The sequence below is a fragment of the Propithecus coquereli genome, unplaced genomic scaffold, assembly GCF_000956105.1.
Source record: "Propithecus coquereli isolate 6110/MARCELLA unplaced genomic scaffold, Pcoq_1.0 Scaffold19, whole genome shotgun sequence".
NCBI classification, from domain to species: domain Eukaryota; kingdom Metazoa; phylum Chordata; class Mammalia; order Primates; family Indriidae; genus Propithecus; species Propithecus coquereli.
Window position 1 is genome coordinate 8,505,679 of NW_012143856.1, and position 16,902 is coordinate 8,522,580.

The following is a 16,902-nucleotide window of genomic DNA, read 5'->3' on the forward strand; positions in this document are numbered from 1 at the left end:
TCATAAAATTTTATACACACTTTCAATATATACTCACAGGGTCCTTCAAGCACTGTTTGATCATTAACTGGAGTTCTAGCCAGGATTGTCTCAATGTCCACTGCTCAAGATTCTGAGAAAAATGGAAAGAATTAAAACATTAAGAATATTGAACATGTGTTAAAATATAATTCCTTGCAGTATTCCCTCTCTCAAGAATGAGAATAATCATACACAATAAAGGAAGTATGGGTCAATGATTGCATATATTCAACACAGACACAAAGAAATACATAGCAACATTAAAATAATGTGTCTGACTCAGATAGGCACTAGAAATAAATAAGACAAGCATTTCTTCTCTCAAAATCCAGTTATCTAGCCAACCCCATTCCAAAATGATTTCAATATTTCTTGAATAAGATATTTAAGACATCCCTCAACAAACTTAATTTCTCATGTAAATATGGGACTGACTTAAAATACTGATATCTATCTGATGATTATATACAATTTGTAGCATCTATATCTACCCAGCAATGAAGTGCGGCAATTCCACAGAAAATTGGGGGATTAAAAATCATACCTAAGTCAGAAATTAGTCAGTAATGACAAAAAGAGAGAGAAAGTAGCTCTTCTTATAATCACAAAGAATGTGTCAAATGACAGAAAGACAATCTTTAGAATATACCATTTACCTGAAGAATGCGCTTAATGTGCTGTCTTTGCAGGTTGTCCCCCTCGGTACATTCTTTAATGCCATGTGGATAACAGATAAGCTGCAACAGTTTCTGTGCTTGCATGTTCGAAAGCACAGGGTCCAATATAAGTTCTTTGTCTGTGCATAATCTTTCAGGTTCTTTTAAACAATGTTCTCCTACCCATTCCTAAAAATAATACGGCAATTAGACTGACACACACACATTGGCGTATGTATGGTATTCTATAGACAGAGCTGGGGGAAAACAGGAATCTAAATTGAAAGCAAACAAAAAACAAATGAACCCAATTCTATTTAAAGTAAAGAACATACACACTGAAGGAACAGTTCAAATAACTTTTGAACACAATACTGTAAACCTTTAGAGAAAAACGAACTGCAAACACACCTTCAACTCCTTTTAGTGGGCTTCTTTTTCCTAGAGGTGTATGTGTAACCATTCTAAAGCTATTTCAGATGTATTGTAGAATTAAACAAATGAATAAATGGGTTGACGTCATTGGGACTCAGGGTTCTTACTGTGAAAGAAGGTGATATTAATGTGGCATGGGGGAAAACAAAGAACAACTTTGGGGGGTTGGATTGGAATTGAAGACATCAGTATGAACCCATAATTTTACACACAGACACACACTCACTCATAAGTATGAGTGTATTTTTTTCCTAGCTCTGTCTGCTGAAAGGTCCTAGAAGTAATGACACCCCATAGCAATGAGCATACAAAGTACCCAGATATTGTTTCTAAGTACCATTCTGTACCAGGGTTCCTTACGGGAATGGGTGATTCTAGGCCTAGGGCAGAGAAAGTACAAGATGATGAAGAGATTCGGCTAGACAAATATGGGACAATTGGAACATGATAATAACTAAGGACAGTTATCTTATAAGCCATATGAGATAATCAATAAATAAATAGGGGAGAAGGGTAAGCTCTTCCCTAAAACATAACAAAAACTGATACTGTAGAGGGAGAGGAGGAGGAGTTTGGAAAAAAAAAAAAATCACCATTTTGCAATCATCATAGTAAAGACTAGTTTGGATAAGAATCAAATGGATGCTTATGAGGGCTGGGGGTATTTGATAAGGAGCAGGAAATTTGCAGTCTCAAAGTGTCTCCCCAGAGATTGTTTATTAATTGCAAGGGGAAAAATCGTAACTATACAGTGGGAAAATCTTGAAACTACACAATGGAGACAGTTTGATCAAAATTAACATCACCAATGAGGTGCAAATGGACATCAAGTAACTTCAGATGTGATTACCTGAAAGAACACATTACTTCTGTAGTATCTTGGCCAGGGATGCATAATCTGAAGCTAGTCTACAGGAAAGCTCAGACAAATCCAGTATTATTGGGACAATTAACAAAATCAGACTGTGGGCTATAAATAAGAAAAAATTGCTGTACCAGTGCTAAATTTTCTGATTTTTAGTAACTGTCTTTTGGTTATTTTATGAAATAAATAATGAAGCACTCAAACATAAAGAAGAATAAAATATGCCACATACTCTTAAATTTTTCAGGAAAAAAAACAGGTATATGACCCACATTCATCCAAACAAATAGAATTACAAAGCACATGTAGCAAAATGTAAAACATCAGTCAATCTGTGTAGAAGATACATACTGGAGGTTTTTTTTTGTTTTTTTTTTTAAATAATTTATGCAACTTTTCAGCAAATTTGAAATTGTTTCAAAATAAAGTTAGCAAGAGAAAAAAGGACCACCTATATACAAGTTTCCTAAATAGTGAGGAGCTCACTCCAAAAGAAGTTACATATTAAAAGTAAAAAGCAAATTAAATCAAAAGAATACCTGTTGACAGATAGTCCTCAGTACATATCTAGCATATTCTCTTAAGTTAGCAGTTTCTATGGAAATACTTTTCCCACAGGCTTTTGAATTTTGTGCGGCAGTCCAGATATCATCAGCATTCCCATCACGTCGTAAACCTCTCATGGTGAAGTCATCATTCTTTAAAGAGCTGACATTGTTACTGCCAATTTTGGCATCTCCTAAATAACAGAATCATAAAAGCAAAATCACAGAAGTTCAAATTATTGTCAAATATTTGAGAGGCAAACGAGACTAGCTCTTGGGGATTTAAAATATGTGAATGGTATTATTATTAATGCATAGCCAGTTGTTCAGCAATAGAGAGAATGGATCAAGAAAATAAATGCAAGAATCCAGAGAAGTTTCTATCAGACATGGAAAAAAGCAAGTTCAGGACTCATTCTTTATTTTGTTTACAGAATTAAATATATTTTCAAACTTGGAAAGGCCATTATGAATCACACTTAATAATCACAGAACATTGATTCATTCCACCAATGTCTCAAGCATGAATGTATTCAAATTCGTTTGACTTATAGACAAGGAAAAAATGGGTTACTCACCCTTCTAGATGTCCCTTTTCCATTTCTTCTCTTACAATGACTTATTTTCTATCCATAGGTCAAGAGAAAAGTTTTGCCTTAGCCCACCTTACTATCAACTTCTTGACAAGAGAGATTTATTTCCCTGGGAATGGAAAAGGGCAATGCATACTAAGGAAGCCCTGAAAAGTAGGGCATTCATTGAATAACCCATGTCTTTTACCTTCCTCTCTGTAACATCCAAATTAGAAAACCTTACCTGATAAATCTCTAATATACTCAGTGAAATGAAGCTAAGGAAAGTGTTTTCCTCATAACAAAGTTCTAGGGGAAAAACTGAACAGAATGTTTGAATAGCTAGAAATAAGAAATCTTCTTTAGCCACGAAAGACAAATAACGGTCACATTTTAAAAGAGAGTGATACAATTTTGTAAAAAGGATTGCCAAATCACAGCAGAGCCTTTAAACTTTTGCCTATTTGTCCACACTATCATAATAAGCTTTGACAAGAAGTTTCCTGGAACCAACGAATGATTTTAGATGAAGCCTTCACTGCCTACAATAAGTGAGCAAAACCAAGCCCAGGTTAGTGCAGAAAGTCTTTTAAGCCCACAGTTCAAGCAAGAAAAATTTTTAACTCTGCTGAAAAAAATTTCAACAATCAGAATGGCTTAATGAATATATACTTATAAAATCTTAAGAGGAGGGGAGAAATAAATAATTCATTCATATATCATATTTCTCATTAAAATACAAACACAAAGAGCACTAACTTCACTTTACCCACAGGAGTTAATTTAACAGAGCTCTTCAGAGGCTGAAGGAAATATCAAATTCTAAAAAGTACCAAAAGTCGGTATCCTTTCTCCCTTAGGAGATATAAATAAGTATCTCTACACACAAATTAAACTACTATAGAAATTAGAAACTAAATTCGAGATAACTGTCCAATCTCCCTAACTCAAAATACATCCTGGTGGATAGGAATTGAGAGGACACTGATTAGAACATGATGAGGTAGATTAATTAAAACTTCTGCAAAAACAAAAAGTAAGAAAAAAACACCTCTGCCAGTCTCAGACTACATCTTCATTTAGTTTAGATGTTAGGATGACAAGAGAAGGTCTGGGAGACTGTGCCAGAACCTTCTGCTATTGTATAGACAACAGAATAACTTGAGTGTTCAGTGCCCACCTGAGGCTCTACTGACCTTCGACTGACTACTCAGACCTGAGGAACTCTCCACGTTATTTGCGTACTTAAAGAGGTGGCAGATTTTACTTCGAATCAGAACGGTCATACAAATCAAGGGCCACTGTCTAGGTGTCTAGAAGGCGCTCATCTAGGTTTCTGCCATAAAAATAGCTGTCACTTACAGACTCACACTTTCAACAAAACTTTATTGAAAACCTACTCTACTGGTTCTCTGATGAGCATTAGAAATACCACAGGAAAAAAGTCAGTCCCTATCTTCATGGTCCCAACATTTATTTATTAAGTAGAACTGACCAGCTGTCTTTCCCTTCAAATGTCATCACAGGAGAGAATTTTACTCACTGAAATGAGCATTTAATGTTGGCTACATAAATCTCCAAGCTCCTAAGCTCAGAGGAGAGGCTGTGGCCCTTGATGTGGCTCAACTTTTCCTTTTTATTACAAAATTCATGGGTTTTTCAAAAGCACACACGCACACATATGATATTATATATAATGTGATATTATATAATAATATATTTAGTATATTTAGTATACAGTATAGTATATATTTAGTATATTATTATATAATAACATATTACATTATAATTCCTTTCTTGTAGGTGAACTTTCAATAGTTTATTTTGTGAAAATTCTGTTATCCATCCTCATCATCACCAAGTAACATTTCTCGAGCAGGACAGAGTTATCTCCTCAAGTATGTTCTTTAAGACTCATCTGAAACAATTCCTATCCACTCAGTAATTTCTGTTCTAATCAAAGGTAGCTCCTTCGGACCATAAGAGGTTAACTATTATTTAGTCAAGAACAAAAGAAGGTACCCAAAATTGGAATTAGGCAATCTGAATTCAAGACTTCCTAACTATTCAAATTCTTTATGGTTTATAGAATAATATTTTAAGGTATTACACTTTAAATGAACAGAAAGGCGGTGCTACTATTCCAGGAGAATATACACAAACAATGTTGTAAAGGATATCTTGGACATTATGAATTAAGCAAAAAAATTATTGTGACAGCTAATATCACTTTATCAATAATATCGATATCATTGTAATTATTGCCTGATTCATGAAAAAATTAACATAGAAGGATAAAAACTTGTTAAGGGTCACAACCAGAAGCAGAAACACTAAGATTAAGACCCAGGTTTTCTGGTGTTCTGATCCTAGAATATAATCTGGATGAAATTTAAACCTTTAGTTACATCGCCAAGTCAACCCTGTCCCTCACGAGGTGTGGTTTCTGCCAGCGAATGAAGGTAAAACAACGCTGTGGGCCTGAGGACCTATTTTGCATCAGAGTAAGACATTATACAATTAAACCACCACATTTCTGTGTCATACCGAAATTCCCCCAGAATCACTGTAGGTAAAGGACAGAATGCTCAGAGGGTCTGATTGCACTTGGACTGGGAGAAAGCCAACTAATTTTTCTAGGAGGATAAACAAACAAAACCATGCTTCCAATAATATTAATTAGATTTAAACCTGAACACAAATGATTTTGCCTCCGTTTCTGTTGATTAACCAAGAAGCTTAGGGCCAGGATAGTCTTACCAAGCATCATAATTGCTTTTAAAACAGCAAACACAGCTCCCACTTCAATGCTGTTGTGAGCAGCGGCTAAGAGGTGTCTATCACAAGATGATCTTATTCCAGGGAAAGGTTTGCCTGTGAAAACAACAAAAGACCTTTAATAGTCTCCTCACCATCATTAATAATATTTTGTAATCATTTACAGTCAGCAAGGCCTTTCATTGTTAGATTGTGGGCACTTAATTGCCATTAGCTTGCTTTAATTGATACTTCACAGATTCACAAAGAAACACTGCCAGTATTCCTTACTTAACCTTTTCTTTTTAATTATTAAAGCAATATCTTTGCTCCTCTGGGAGATGTATCGATAAGATCAGTAGGACTTTCATACACTTGTGCTGATTCTCACACCGACACATACATATCTGTATGGAAATGATCTTTAGAAACACACTTCACTAACACCACTGTAATTCTTACTTAGTCCTTTTACCTTTACCTTGGTAAAGGAATAAATGAATCACCATTGCCCTAAGCTGACATGGTGTGGGTCAGAACCAACATACACAGTATATTAGAGGATTATGCTGCCCACCAGCATGGCTTGGTGTAAGAGCAGAGGTATTTTTATTGTGCATTAACTCTTGATTCATATTTCTCAATACATCCTGATATTACCTCAATGAAAGGTGCTGACAGCCCTCTCAATGGCATCATCTCACGCCTCCATCACCCCCAGGCCAAGCCCACAAGAATCAGGAAGGAAATTACAAGAGACAGCATAGCCGGTCATTTTAGAACCTACAGCTCCAAATGAAAACACTATCAGAGATTTGTCAGCTGCCAGCTCACCCGTTGCTTGAGGTAAGAAGCAGGCCTGGGGAGCTCGGAAGAGGTGAAGCAGGAGTCGGCACGTCATTCTTGCCCCGGGCTCGGCGTCTGCATCTCCGCAAGCTGGGAGAGGAGGATAGGAAAAGCAAGTTGTCTAACATATTCAAGAACAAGTCCTTCAGGTTTCCTACTAAGCTAAATTTTGTGGAATCATATAAATCAGTCCTCCCTACAGTAAGAAAGTAAGGCCTTGGCTATACTTTTCTTAGAAACCTGAGTACTTCCTTAAACAGGGAATGAAATAGGAGTTTCCAACCTTTTCCACAGGGATCCATGTTACTCTGTATAGAACAACTATTATAATTCTACCACCTCTATCTTACCGCCACACCAATCCCCAGTGTACATACCCTCAAATACTCCTTTCCCTCTGTTTTAATAGTTAAAAACCACTCCACCAAGACATCAATCAAATAACGAGTGCTGTTCTAGGACGTCGCCTTACCTGCTGCTAGGAGAGAGGGAAGTGCAACATGCTGCACGACGTCCTCCAGGGAAAAACACTGTCGTGCTATCAGAATAGCAATGAAAGTAGCTAATGAATCATGGAATGAAAGGTCACTCACCTTCAAGAAAAACATTGACAGGTTTTAATACCTAACAACCTTTTAAGTAATATCTAAGATTAATATCTAAGAGCATGTAGGCAATACCAATAAGATCTCAAATCCCAACAGGAATCAATAAATGGAAATGATAACTTATCATTATCATTAACATTATCATGATATTAACATATCATGATGATTATCTTCTAGACCTATTTCTAGTTTGTAAGACAAAGAATGATGTTTGCCCACATCCTGATGCTATCAGAAGAAACTGGGCTTGTACTTGTGTCTATGCAACTGAAAGACAAAATAATAAAAATGCAAAATTAAGAAATCACAAAGAGATGTAGCATAATCAAAACATTTTGGCAGAATATAATATGATCATTTATCAGACCATTAGGAAGCAAAGATAAACAAGGAGATTCCCCCTTGTTGAAAAACAGGCCTCACTAATGTTTTGAAGTTCCTTTCACGGATAACTACTAAGGATTCCACAATATGATTAAATTAGTTTTAAAAGCAAATTTGAAAGTATCCAATTGACTCCTAAATTTAAAAAGAAAGAGAAGGGAGAAGGGAAAAGAGGAGTAGAATTAATTCAGTCACAGTGAAATCTCTACCTTTACAGATCTCACAAGACTTTGGCAGAAAATAATAAGAAAAACAGCTCTATAATAACAACTTTCATATTGATTTGTACTATATGCCAAGGACTATGGTGAGCAATTTGCAAAAATCATCTCGTTTAAATAGCACAAGACCATGAGGTCCATACTATTATTAATTTCAACTTTACGGATAACAGACTGAAATAGAAGGTGAAGTGTAACAAAAAACAACCATTAGGTTAAGGAACTATGTTAAAGAAAAATTTGGGTCTTTTCTGTCTGAAAAAGCAGGCCACAGTTTTATTTATTTATACACACACACACACACACACACATACACACACACAAAATATTGGCCAGATGTTATGGCCTGTACTTCCAGCAGTTTGGGAGGCCGAGGCTGAAGAATCACTTAAGGACAGGAGTTCGAGACCATCCTGGGCTATTGTAAGACCCTGTATCTACACAAAGCAAGAAAAATCAGCCAGGCATGGTGGCATGCACCTATAGTCCCAACTACTCAGGAGGCTAAAGCAGGAAGATTGCTTGAGCCCAGGAGTGTGAGGCTGCAATGAACTATGATCCTGCCACTGCACTCCAGCCTGGGTGACAAGACCTTGTCTCTTAAAAAAAATCTTAACAGGTACCCACAGAATGGGGATATGGAGATAGGATTGTCCAACCATTCCTGAGACAGCCAGAATTTGGCAGTAAACCCTCAACCAAGGGGCAGCTTTAAAAATATACAAAGTTCTTCCATGCATAACATAGACTAATGTATGACACAGACTACTGATAATAGCAGGCTCACATAGATAAAGAATCAAGATAGATTTTTAAGAACTTCACACATCATAGATGCAACACGGTATGTAGGGAGATCAGTGATATACACAAGAGGTACCTCTTCATCACCTGCCATACATAATCATCAAGAAAGACTGGACACACTGAATCTAGACATGGGCACTAGAGCATGTGATGCTGCAAAAATTTTAATTAAAAAAAAAAGAAAAAAAAGTAGATCCGGGCATTCTTATGAAACCAAACAAAATCTATATTCTCAAAGTGCACCTTGCACTCAAAATATAAAAGTGGTTCTTTTCAGAATGTAAACTGATTTAGTTAAATTACGTCCTATGCTATGAAGAACCCACGACGCTTGGTAAAAACTAAGAACAAACAGCTGTGAAGAGATCATCCCTATGCAAGAAGTCTGAGCTAAATGGAAATTTCAGGAAACAAGGAAACTCTTGGCATCTCTACTACTGATTAAGCTATCCATTCTATTTATTTTGATTTTTTTCCATTTATTTGATCCCTGGCAAAGTCACTGTGGTTTATTGCTTTTGGACAGAGAAAGAAAAAATATTTTACAATGTTTCAGTTGAGTCAATTAAACAATAAAAAAAAATTACCCATTAACTAAATATTTAATTGCACAGTTTTTAAATGAAAAAGAAAACTTACATCTACAGTGCAAAGTACATCATTAAACCCCCACACATGATTGGAAGAACAACAAAGAGCCTTCAGAACCCCCAGCCATTCAGAACTGAGAACAGTGCAGCAAGCCGTCAGCTCAGAGGAAAAATTGGCTATGTCGTTAATCCTGGAAAAGAAAAATAAAACATAGAAAGTAACGTTAAAAAAAAAAAAAAAAGTCACGTGATATACAAAATGAACACATATTTCACTATCATTGAACAAGTCATTCATTTTCTTAGATTCAAGGATATCATAAATATCTACTGGTCAAATAACTTAGACCCTTAAACAGAAGATAGAAGTTCAAATGTTTTCTGACAATTTATGCTGTTAAGCAACAAATAATGATCAGTACAGATGTGAACTGGGATAGTTTTAGTTCTGTGAATAAGTCCACTAGGTAATTTAGGTAGGCTGAAATATATATATATATATATTTTCCCAAAATATAGGCATTTACTATTTGTATTATAAATTTTGAAAATGGGTCATATACTTATAGACCATATTGAAAACATCTCATGCCTGAGCAATAAGCCAAAAGCACTGTCTCTCAGATTAGGATATTATAGGATAAAGCAAAGGTAAATTTAGGAATAAAAGAAGATGAAAAAAAACAAATGTGTGTGAGCCAAACATTAGCCCACAGAGTTAGTAAAGATTTTTATTTCAAACAAGCACCAAGGCAACAATTCTTTGGTTAATCATGCATTCCAGGGTAACCCATCTCACCTTCCAGCATCCTGATGGCCCATACATACATTCATGAGTGTATTGCAGACAAAGCTGTAGCGATTGGCCGCATTGTCACTGAGGATCTTGCCCAGCATCGAGTAGTTGATGCTACGGGCTGAGGGATTCTCGATAAAATCCATCATGAAGTCTGGATCCCATCGCAAGTTAGAATTTGCAGGCATCACATTATTATATATGGTTTGCTTTACTTTTGAACAGGCACTACTGAGGTTACAAGAAGGAAAGTTAAAAAAGAAAAAAAAAAACTAGAATAACTGAGAAACTACTTCACTTAACACATATTAAATGGCAGCAACTGTAATGCATTCCTAGAGAAAATTCACGATATTAGTTTTTAATTTCAACTTCTTACTAATCACTACTGGTCAAAGTACCTGGAATGTAGTATTAGCTCAATAAATAGTTGCTGAATCGGTAGAAGAACAAAACAGAAACAAGTCATTTGGTTACTAATTTTAATTACTTTCTAAATCTTTTCTACCTTTTACATGCTCTAAGAATCAAAGAATTTATTAAGGATTCCAACAATTGTCTCTTAACAGTGTTTGGAAAGTATTATTACTTAAAAATAAAAATGGATTCAATTACACATCAGGAAAATTCAGTGTTTTGGTCCTAATTATACATCCTGCAAAACTATTCCTTCTAGGTATCCAGGGGAAGTTCATGTGCCGTGGCTATTCTAGACACTGAGGCACAGCTGTCAAAGAGGGGCACATTCCCTGACTTTAGAAAGCTTACATTCTAGAAGGGGGATGTGGATAATACACAAATTCTATGCCAGTGAAGAAACTGCTATGTCAGTCCTAAAAACTTACCATGTGTGTTTCTCAGCATTAGGAGATTTATAAGAGCCTGGTCTATAAGAAAATAGTTCATGTTTCCATGAGTTACATCTGAATCAGATAGAGAGTATTAGAAGTACAAAGGGAATTAGAATGATCTCCTCCAGTCCTGCCCTGTAGATAAGACTGAGGATGATCTGACTTCAAAGCTCAGATTCCATATAAACTTAGCTATTCATACTTGCTGTAAATAGCAAATCCACAAGCAACATTCAGCTTCCCTATTCAAGAGCTCTTTTATGCAGCAGAAAGTCTGTTTTTTAGATTAACTTTTTGGCAACACATTTGTGGTCAAGGTGATATATGGCTTTTTAATTTGTTTTTTATTTTTTTTACTCTGTATTCTTAACTACCTATATAAACAGTAACCAGGAATGAGTCCCTCAAAAAATGAAAAGGCATATAGACTCACTACCTTAAACAGTTGCATGGTAAACAGTTTTAACAGACATTGTTCAATTCGATGTTTACCAACATGTGGCCCTCCTAGTTCAGAATCACTTTTAGGGTATCTGTTAAAGAGGGAGATTCCTGGGCCTCAGTGCAGATGTACTGAATCTGTATGTTTAACAAGATCACCCAGATAAATCTTGTGCCAAACGATGCTTGAAGCACTGGTCTAACAAAGAGGACTAAAGTCACCCAGTAAATGGCAGTAATTTCAATCTACATTTCCCATCTTTGCAGACAACTTATGTAAAAAATTGTTGGCTATCGATCAAGTATATAAGCTTGCAATTTGGAGTAGTGACATTTCCAAAACTAGGGGCATTACAAGGTTGCTGGTTCTTGTAAACATCTCGTTTCCCGTCTTACTCTTGTCACACTTTCTACTCAACTTTACATTCATTTTCACTTAGCAAGAGTTCATAATTTGTTTCACTTTCTCACTAAAAATGAAAGAAAAACAAACTTTGCTCTTTTCTATTTCCCTCCTTAATATCACACCCCTGGTTTCCTCCACCTCCCAGAACCCCTGGAGTGTCTAACGAAACAGACTTTGGCACATTGTAAAGCATTACCTCTTTTTCATTCAACTTCTCACTTAATTCTGCCATCTATCCATGTCAGTCTTTAGAAACCTAAAGAATTCTGCTTACCCTTTTTAATGTTTTAATAAGATTTGCCCTCCCCTTTCTTTCAGAATGCAGACTTCTCCAGAGTTGGCTCTCTGCTACCTCCAGCATGGATCACATAATTTCTATGAACTCTGTGGCTGACAGTCAAGTCTCCTCACACTTCATTTCTAGGCTTCCTGTCTCATTACACTCTTGCTAGATGAACTTTTATGTTTTAATAAAAATTTAGCTGCTATCTAGATCCCTTTATAATTCTTACCACTCTCTGCTGCAGGCACATATGGAATTCAGCTAATAACTAAAATTTTCCTTCTGAAACTGCATATATCAAAAAAACCTGGTAGAGTAATGAAAGCAACACATACCTAGAAGCCAAAATGACTTGTTTAAATATAGGCTTCATCACTTATTAACTCACAATAAGGAACGATCTTTGTTGATAGGGAAAATCATTTCTATTTCCTGGGGTTGATGTGAGAATTAAAGATCTTGATGGAAATAACCAGCACAGTGCTTGGCATATAGCAGAAGCTCCATCAATCATAGACGTGCTCAGTATTGTACTTCCCCCAAATAGTCCTTTCACACAACTTTAAGGTGTTTCAGATAAAATTTATTAACATTGTTTTATTAGTATATTAATGGATATCTCTCTGCATATGTAGCTTTCATTTGTCTTTTTTTTTTCTTAATCCCAAACTACAAACAGATTCATGATTTCAAGATATTCTAAGAAAGGTGCTTAGAGTAAGCAGAGATGCTACTTAAAATGGGATGGTCAGGGAGGCAGAGTCATGAATGAACTGTGAGAATGAGCATGCAAAGGCCTGTGGAACAGTATCACAAGCAAGATAAGAGGTGGGAGTGTGCTTAGAGTGTTTGAGGACCAGTTAGGGGGTCTGAATAACCAGAACGGAGTAAGCAGAGGGAGAGAGGTAGAAGAGAAGATTGCATGCCATAGATCCTAAAGGCTAGAGAAGAACTTTGAATTTTATTCTGAGTAAATGGGAAGCCACTGGAAACCTTGGAGTCATTCTTGTTTTAAAAGGATAACTTTAGTTGATATGTTGAGAATATGCTCAAGAGTCAAGGGTACAAACAGGGAGACTACCAGAAGGACTCTGCAACGGTCCAAGCAAGAGACAATCGTGGTGGCAGTGATACAGACAGTGAAGAGTGATCAGATTCTAGATAAACTTGGAAGGCAGAGCTCACAGATTTATGAACAAACTGGATGCAAGGTATGAGAGAGCAAAGAAAACTATAATTGATCACTGTTTCCCTATCTCCCTCTGGATTCCAAATTTGTTTTGTCAACTAGTACCTTCTCCCACTCTCCTTCCGCCTATAATTAATAGTCTAAAATTTCTCAAAATAATACTAGTATCTACTTTTCGGCACCTATAATACCTGTGGGGTTAGTGTTGTGATACAAAGAATGAAAGGAGTTAGGGAAGGTATTTAAAAAAGGGTGGTCAAGGAAACAGAGAGACAAAAGAAGCAGCAAGCTTGCAGATAGCTCCGAAAGAATGTTCCGAGTGAGGTAATACAAGTGCAAAATATGGAATATTTTCTCTTAAGTTTATCTCAAAATTGCAATCATAGCTGAATAGACATAGTCATTTGTGATAGGTTATAACTACAGTAAAAAGGAATTCAATATGAATTCTGGGTAAACGGATTGAGAAGATAAAAATAATTCTAGAAATAAAATTTTCTGGCTCATTAAACACTACAGTGTTCCTTAAATGGTAAGATTTACTGGCAGGAATAAAATTGATGACCTGATAATGATAGCATTTAAAGTCCAAGACAGAAAGTAGGTTAACTGCAGAATTTGCAGTATCTTTTTATAATTAATTCAGTTATTTTTTTATACTAGCAAACATAGGATAGTATTTATCAAGTTAAATTTGAATCAAATAAAATGTATAATACAAAGCAGGTTGCCTGACTTAATGCACATTGATTTAATTACTCAACAAGGGTACTGGTCATTTTTTAAAACACTTAACACATGAAGAGGTGATTTACTAATAGTAAATTATTTTTCTAAAAAAAAAAAAAGAGCAAAAGTAAAAAAGATCTGGAAAAGTTGTAGAAGAATGAATGGGGGCCATAGAATCGTCGATGAGTTACTAGGAAATGAAAAATTTTGCAACGTTATGATGCCTAGAGAATATTAGAGCTAATCAAAGTAACATAAAAAGACAGCTCAGAAAATGGGGATATCAAAACCAAGAGGGATACAAATCCAGCAAAATACAAAAAGCTGCTTTATCGAAACTTCCATTAGGTTTATGATTCAATTTGAATTTTAAATTTTAAATGTAAAGATACATCAAATATTCACTACTTTAGTATGACTTACCTAAAAATCTATAAAACTTGTAGAGAATGTAAAATCTTAAAAAAATATTCGTTAAAGAAATAAAATTAGTCAAAGTTGGATAAGTTTATGAGCTAAAATTTGTACAATGATCTATTTTTCATTGTCACTACATATTTTAATATTTGGCTTAAGCAAATCTTGAGTATATCAAAATTACTGCCTAATAGATATAATTAGTTTTCATGATTAAAAAGGGTGACAATATCGGTGGGGTCACTAACAAGCAACAGGCATGATCCCATTTCTGTTCTTCCGATTTTTCTTCTACTCACCTGAAGAGGTCTCCAAATTTACTTCTGAGGTGGCTACATGACACATAGAGATCATAGAGGTAGGCTAAGATGCATCTTTCAGGGGAAGAACATTCTGAGGGGTTTACAACATGCTTTACCACACCACACAACCTGAGGAGAAAAATATATGAAGAAATAAGACACATGTTTTGCTAATATACATGTTATCATTTGATTATTTTAGAATGAGAACATGTCCATGTTTTACTTGGGTAAGAAAAAAAGATCAAATTGTTGAAACTAAACATTATGGCAAATAGTGAATAACTGAATACAATATCAGTTTTTTTCTATTAAAACATTGAAATAGTAGATATGAAAAAAATCTTTAGAAGTGTCACTGACAACAAGAAACAAAAGCAATGAAAGAAGTTCCTCCATATAAAAGGTATATATGGAGGAATCCACTGATTAAGTTGCCGGGACAGAGACAAAAAAGGAAAGTTGCAGTAGAGAATCTCTCTTCAGTAAAAAACCTTCATAAATTGAGTCAGTTTGCCAAGATTTCCAAGTTTACTGCTTTGCAAAGGAGCAATTCTTCAAATTAGTAAATCTGGGAAATCCATTTACAAGTACATGAACTGGTTCTGGCATGAACTTGATGAATTTATGGTTTGGAGTCACAATCCCCATTTATCTAAACTAGAAACAAATTTATTTTAAGTTTACCTTACGTAAGAAGGTAAAGCCATCTCCTTTTAGAGGCATTCTCTATAACTCCTTTAGTTCAGAAGTACCATTACTACTCCAATTCTGTGCCATTTTTCCCCCAATCTGAACTGTGGCCTCTTTGTCCACAAAAGTCCGTACAGCACAGAAGTAAACACTAGTGGTCCATCCATTTATCGGTGAGTCTGATTCCACTACCGTCTTATATTTCATTACAGGATTCAGTCATGACACCACACTAACGGTATCAGAGGTGACTCAGATTATTAATGTGAAAAGGGCTTTAGAATCATCTGGTTCACCTTCCTCACTGCATAAAGAGGACTCTGAGGTGCAGAAAGATGATGTGACTTGCTCAAAGGCAAAGACCTAGTTCATAGCAGAACCAAGAGGAGAACTTAGGTCTCTGGAATCCTGGACCAGACCTCTCTCCACTATTCAGAGGAAAGCAGGAGAGAGCCTAGGGTGTTGAGACCAGGAAAGACAATGGAATCAGATATCACAGGGGGAACCCGAAGAAATGGCAAAGTAGTATCCCAGTCCCCGTGAACTGACACCACTGGATGGGGCCACCTGACAGCTCAAAGAAGCTGCCGATAAGAACAAAAGTGTCACATGATTAAGAAATAATGAATCAATCTGTTAACCACATAAAGTACAAAAAATCCTGATACAACCTATAAAGCAGAGACTTATTTTCTGACTAAAGTAAATAAGCATTTATTGAGAGTTTGTTAGGTACCCATTGTAGCAGTCAGTGTTCCCCCAACTTCTTGGATTTGCCAGAGCTAAGAAACATGTTACATTTTAACATAAGTACAAAAAAACCCATAATAATAGTTTTGGGAGAAATACTTATCCTTACTATGTATGATAGAGTAAAAATATAACAAAGTTAATGTCAAATATGATTTTAGGAATAATAACAAATTTAAAATACCAAAATAAATTATACTAAAATCAGTTTTAAAATAACACAACAAACAAACAAAACCTACTTGTTACAACTCATTAAGTTTATTTCATGAAGAACTAATGGGTTTCCATACACTATTTAAAAAGCAGGGTATAGATTAAACAGCACGAATGAGCTCCCAGATAGAAAGACTTTTTTTTAGCCATGTGGAGTCAGGTACATCACTTCAAACAGTTCATTTAACAGGCCCGAGTCTCAGTTTTTTGATCTATAAAATAATACTAAAAATTCAAGCCTTATAGGGTATTTGAGGGTTAGTAATTAATTCTGTATTTCCTTAATTCTAAGATGCATATTTTCTCACATCTTTAAAAGTTTTTGGGATACATCAGATTTCACTATCAGATTTTATTTCCTAACATACAATCCACATAAAAGGTAGCATTTTGTTTTCCCCCAGAAGAGCTGCTGTTAAATTGATGCCACTCTAAAGTATAAATTGATTACATGTGCTAGGTTATTTTAAAAAAAGGTACATGAAATGAAAGAACCCCATGATTCTTTTCAGCCAGGAGGAA

General features: G+C 35.5%; 1 protein-coding gene across 1 annotated transcript in view; it reads right to left on the reverse strand.

The window, feature by feature from the left end:
- Positions 1-16,902, reverse strand: part of MED12L (mediator complex subunit 12-like) — a 317,020-nt gene that overhangs the window by 55,859 nt on the left and 244,259 nt on the right. The window contains exons 19-27 of the mRNA XM_012642930.1: positions 14,719-14,850; positions 10,107-10,334; positions 9,357-9,498; positions 7,170-7,290; positions 6,686-6,787; positions 5,855-5,968; positions 2,517-2,716; positions 678-866; positions 38-112 (exon numbers count right to left, since the gene is read on the reverse strand). Coding sequence (XP_012498384.1) covers positions 38-112; positions 678-866; positions 2,517-2,716; positions 5,855-5,968; positions 6,686-6,787; positions 7,170-7,290; positions 9,357-9,498; positions 10,107-10,334; positions 14,719-14,850 — 1,303 coding nt within the window. The remainder of the gene's footprint in view (positions 1-37; positions 113-677; positions 867-2,516; positions 2,717-5,854; positions 5,969-6,685; positions 6,788-7,169; positions 7,291-9,356; positions 9,499-10,106; positions 10,335-14,718; positions 14,851-16,902) is intronic.